Source organism: Theobroma umbraticum, unplaced genomic scaffold, assembly GCF_002168275.2.
Source record: "Theobroma umbraticum cultivar Fairchild unplaced genomic scaffold, ASM216827v3 scaffold_34.0, whole genome shotgun sequence".
Lineage (NCBI taxonomy): Eukaryota > Viridiplantae > Streptophyta > Magnoliopsida > Malvales > Malvaceae > Theobroma > Theobroma umbraticum.
This window is the reverse complement of record NW_018397275.1, coordinates 2,514,964-2,520,307: the sequence shown is the minus strand read 5'-3', so window position 1 is coordinate 2,520,307 and position 5,344 is coordinate 2,514,964. Positions and strand designations below refer to the sequence as shown.

Sequence of the window (5,344 nt, the reverse complement as noted above, 5' to 3'; positions counted from 1 at the left end):
AGGTAGTTAAGAGGTTTTCCTCTTAACCTTTTCCTGAAGTGCAAGTGTTTCACTCTCCTACCTTGTTTTCGTATACTTATTCACATATGGTTTCTTTTCTTGTACTTATTCATGTATAACTTCTTCTTTTGTACCTATTCTTGTACAACTTCTTTCTTGTACTTGTTCAAGTACAGCTTCTTCTTTTGTACCTTTCACGTGTACCTCTTCTCTATTTCCTTTTACTTGAGAACAAATCTTATTACATCTAATTATAGTAGCGGTTACTCACATTAATGTTCTTCATAATAATGTCATTCATTAGGCATATTAAAGTCTATTTTTCAATAACTGTCACTTTTAACACTATATATAGAGCCTCACAATTCATTTAAAAGGGCTTCTCTCCTCCTCGGAGTTAACACATTCTCCTCTAGAGAGCTTCTCTTTCTAAAATCTCTCTCTAATTCTCTTCCACTCCCTAATTTTCTTCTTACTCTCTTTTACTTGCCACGACACTTAGTACTTCAAGAACTACTCCAATCTTCCTCTCTGCCACCTTCGATATATTCTTTTACTTGTTTGCAACGCTTCCTCTTCCTATTACAAAAACCCCCTTTTACACTAACTTGGTAAATTATTGTATATATTTTGGTGAATTTAGCAATCTAAATTCACCAAAATACAATATTATCGGTGCTCTTTCTAATGCTACCTTTTTAAAGAAAATAGGAAAAGAACGTGTCAAGATGCACGATGAGTTCGGGACATGACTTACAGATAGCGAATATGATAGAAGCACAAGGCACTAAAATTTTTTGTGAAAGAAAGGGCTCAATTATCTAAAGCTACAAAAATTGGACAGTGGAAAATGTAGGAAGAATGTCTGTGATGTAAATAAAATTAAAAATCTTGTCGGAAAGCCTGAATGTTCTACTCTCCGATCTCTATCTCTCAATCAGAGTAAGGTGAAGGTGATCAGGGATGGTTTATTCCACTCTATGTCCAATCTAAGAGTTCTAAACTTGTCAGGGAGTAAGGATCTAAAGGAACTAGTGGAGCATTTTTCTGTATTGAGCTCACTAGAATGTCTTGACTGGGGCACTTGCAACATTTGAATATAGTGAGTATAGTCATGAATAGTAATACAGCTCTTGAATGATTTCTGAGCTTTCCCTAGTTAAGAGCTGCATTGAAGAACTACACACCACTGCAATTTTAGGAAATCAAAGGTTTCTACATTTGGCATATATGGATCGTTTAGAGAGGCTGCATGCTAGGCTCTGCAAAAAGATACAAACCTCAGTTATCGCAAGTCTTCGCTGGGTGATAATATTACCGATGACATAAGTGAGGGCCTTGACGTGGCTTATTCATGCTTCAAATCCGAGGACTCTTCATGTAAAGGACTGCAATAAGGTGGAAAAATCATCAGCGAAGAAAAGCCAAGTCAACTAGACAAGGTGATTGAATATCTTGTTGTACTTGAACTCCTTCAGTTAACAATGCTTCTAGAATTGAAGAGTGTTTACTGGGATGTCCAAAGTTGAAGAAGCTACCACTCAGCTATGACAGTGCAAAGAAAGAAAAAATCAGCTTTCAAAGCAAAAGGAACATTGGTGAAGATGAAGCCACTAAAAATGTTTTTCCTCCATGTTTCAAACATTGGTGAATGCAGAAAACTGAAAAAGCTTTAAATGAGTGAAAGTGAAATTGGCCTAATAATGTTTCATTTGGTTTCCCTCTCTGTTAGTATTATTTTGTTGAACCTCTAGCATCAGTAATTTAGATTTTTCGCTCTCATATAAGTTCATATTTTTGTAATGTCTCGTCTAGTGCACCGTAGTCACACAGGACCTTTTTCATCCAACATGAAATCTTTGAGAATTTCTGTGAAAAATATAAATTAAAATCAGAGCTGATTGGCTATAAGAGTTAAATTGTTGGCTCTGTTCGACTGATGCTGTCTCAAATGTTTGCCAGAGTGTCTCCTGGGACTTCTATTTAAGCATTTACTTATTTAGTCGTTTATATTCCTCTTAGAGATAAACAAATGACTTCTATTTTCACTTTGTACTTGATTCTAGCTACCTTTGATGCTATTCTCGATTAAAAATAAGACTAAAATTTCATTGTTGATTAAGACATTTCTGTTAAATCAATAATAATGTAAATTACTTCTAAGCAAAAATGTTTATTTCCATGCTCTGCTGTTTTCTAGTAGCTACTTAAATATCTAGCAAAGATTTGCAGCAATGCATGCATTCTGAGTTGCCAGAAAGCAAACATTTTTCTTGCTTTAATCCAAGTCCAATTATGCTCTTCATAGAGAATTCTCATACAAAAGCTAAGATACAGTTATGATATAAGGCTAAAGCTTCATATTAATCATGAAAGAATATCAGACATGAAATGTAAACCTTTCCAAAGTACAGTAGTTTGCAATTCCAACTGACTTGGTACGGCAAATAGAAAATTTCCTTGCCTGGAATGTCTGAGTAATCTTGAGTCTGGTCTACGTCTAAGTTAACATTAATGAAACATTTTGGACCAATAATAGTACAATGAAATTTTCTACAGTTCTCCACTACCTATAATCAGCATGTGTTTGTTTTCTTTCCAGAGAAATTGTTGAGCAGGTTCTGGAAAAAGAGAATCTCTCCAAGGACAACAAGATCATTTGCTGCTTGGACAATCTATTTGGTTTCATGGTAGGTACATTAGATAATAATCAGCATTGGAGGAGAGGAAACGCAGTGGAAATAGCTAGTTTCATGGTAGCTACATTAACAATAATCAGCATTGGAGAGGAAAGGCGGCAAGAGCATATAGAATCAGAGATGAAGCTACTCCAAATACCCTTTTCCTCAACGCTCTATGATCATTTGCAATTATAACCTTGGGAAACAATAAGGACTGCAGATGCATCTATCACAAATGTACTGTTTCTTATTGCTTTTCTCTTTGGTTTGTTTCCTTTATGGTGAATTATTCTTTTCTGTTGGTTGTTTTCCTCCTATTGAACTTCCTCTATTGTAATTTACTTCTCTTTGCTTTCTCGTGTGACTGTATAATTTACCTTATAATTCAATTTTAGGTATTGTTAGGAAAACTTTTCCTATGATCCATAATAACAACAGAAGATTTTCAAATTTTGGTCTCCTTGAATTACAGGTATAAGATACAAATGAAGAACGCTAATTTCAGTAATCTGACAAGTAAGTTTCTTATACAAGTGAACACATTGAGGTGGAAAAAAAGAGTCAGGTGGGATGGAAATCAATCAATCCATATTGCTAGAAAAATCAATTGTCAACAGTGTTAAAATCGGTCATTAACTTAAGATTGATCCTACACTTTGAGAGGCACCAAACTGAAAAGCAAGGTAGTTTTCACTCACTTTCAAGCTCTGTTTCTCCATTTCTTGTTTTAGTATAGGCTGTTTTACCTCTCATTGCATTTGCTAACTCTTGTATTGAGCAAGAACTGCTTCGTGCCATCTTGTTTGCAAGTATCTCTATATTGTCCAAAAATCCTAAACCCAACAACCTATTCCTCAATAACTCAACAGTTGAAGAATATGGAGGTATACCCTCATCAATCATTATCTCAAAATATCTGCATGCCTCCTCTAATTTACCTCTCTTCTTACATAAACCATGAATCATGACAGCATAAGTTGAGACCGAAGGATAAAATCCTCTATTTGCCATACTCTCCCACAACTCTGTTGCCCTATCAAATCTTCCTATCCTGATAAGCAATTTGAATGCCATATTGTAAGTGTGCCTATCAGGCAAACATTCATTTTTCTCCATTCTGGAAATTAAATTCAGAGCCCTATTAACCTCAGAGTGCTCACAATGATATGCCAGGATCGCATTGTAACTCCATGCATCCGGACTGATTCCTCTCTCAACCATCTCAGTCAAAAGCTGGTAAGCCTCATCCACCTTATCATTATTGCAAAGCTTTCTGATAATGCAATTGTAAGTAAACAAATTAGGCACAAGATTGTATCTTCTCATTCTATCAAGCACCCTAAATGCCGCGTGAATATCATTAGCCTCACAATATGCACGGATGAAAACAGAGTAACTACAAGCGTCCGGCTCAATCCCACTCGAACCTATTGCTCCAAACATCTTATAAGCTTCATCCACGTTACCACCTTTGCACAAGGCCTCCAACAAGCAATTATAAGCTAGAACATCAACGGAACAACCTCGTTGGACCATTTCGTCAAACACCTTACGAGCCTGGCAAGCTTCACCAATATCTCCCCAACCCCTCACTAAAATGCTGTAACTCTTTGCACTAGGCCCAAGCTCATGCTTAACTCTATCAAAGAATCCTTGGGCTTGTTTCACGTACTTCCTTTTACATAACACAAACAAAAGTTGATCAAGATCATGAATACTAGGCCTAATTCCAAACTCCACCATTTTATCAAAAGCCCTGATAGCATCACCAGGCAAATTTGCTCTACAATAAGCTCTAAAAACAACCCAGAAAATTTCTGGGTTTATCTCAAACTGTTTACCATCTCTAATTTCTATCAAGAAGTCCCATAAAATAGCAAACTGTTTACTACTTCCTAATATATCAACCAAAATATGGTAGCTTTTATCACTATGTTGAAAACCCGGAATTTTTTCAGCCCAAAGAAAGAATCTGTGAGCAGAAAAGCCGAGATTTTTGCAGCGTTTTAAGACTTGTTCGACGAGTTGAGTGGATATATGAGATGAGAATGTGGTGAGAGAGTGGTCTAAGTCATGGTGAGGATTCCTGTGGTCGCTTAGTACGCGAGAGATTTCAGTTACGAGGTTTGCTAACGGCGGGGATGTGGGTTGTTCTTGGGTGAGAGAAGAGAAGAAGAGAAAGGGTTTGGGGCGGTAGAGAGAGCGGAAGAGAGAGTGGAGAGGTCTGGTTTTGGAGAGAGATGGAACAGCCATTTTAGACAAGGGGTTGAAACATAGCTAGAAATTAGCACTTAAACATACATTGTAAGCGCCACTGGCTACCTAGCGTACGTTTTAAACCTTTGGTTAGACCTCAAGCGGAAGAAACGTCCTTCGCCTAAATCTCTGCGGCTCACCGAGGAGAAATCACCTCCTTCAACCTCGAAGATAGCTTCAATCATGGTGCACTTGGAAATGCCCCGACACCCACCGAACCGATTTGGGCATGGCTTAAATCTAGCCCACGGAACCCAATTTGAAATCCATGCCAGTTCCTAATAGGACTGGACTATGGAGAATTCATGGGCTTGCTTGGTTTCCATTTTCTAATGCTTTGAAGAGGGAGCAGGGAAAATAACGATCCATGTTTTGAACAAAATGTTTACTTTCTTCCACCAATGTGA

The 5,344-nt window shown here is 37.3% G+C and overlaps 1 protein-coding gene across 1 annotated transcript; it reads right to left on the bottom strand.

The window, feature by feature from the left end:
- Positions 1-3,166: 3,166 nt before the first annotated feature.
- LOC110427473 (Pentatricopeptide repeat (PPR) superfamily protein) lies at positions 3,167-5,139 on the bottom strand. The gene has a single exon (XM_021443017.2). The coding sequence runs from the start codon at positions 4,932-4,934 to the stop codon at positions 3,372-3,374; it is 1,563 nt and encodes a 520-aa protein (XP_021298692.1). The 5' UTR covers positions 4,935-5,139; the 3' UTR covers positions 3,167-3,371.
- Between the last annotated feature and the right edge of the window lie 205 nt (positions 5,140-5,344).

Coding starts and splice junctions, on each gene's coding strand:
- LOC110427473 (XM_021443017.2), bottom strand. CDS start 4,934: ATGGCTGTTCCATCTCTCTCCAAAACCAGACCTCTCCACTCTCTCTTC.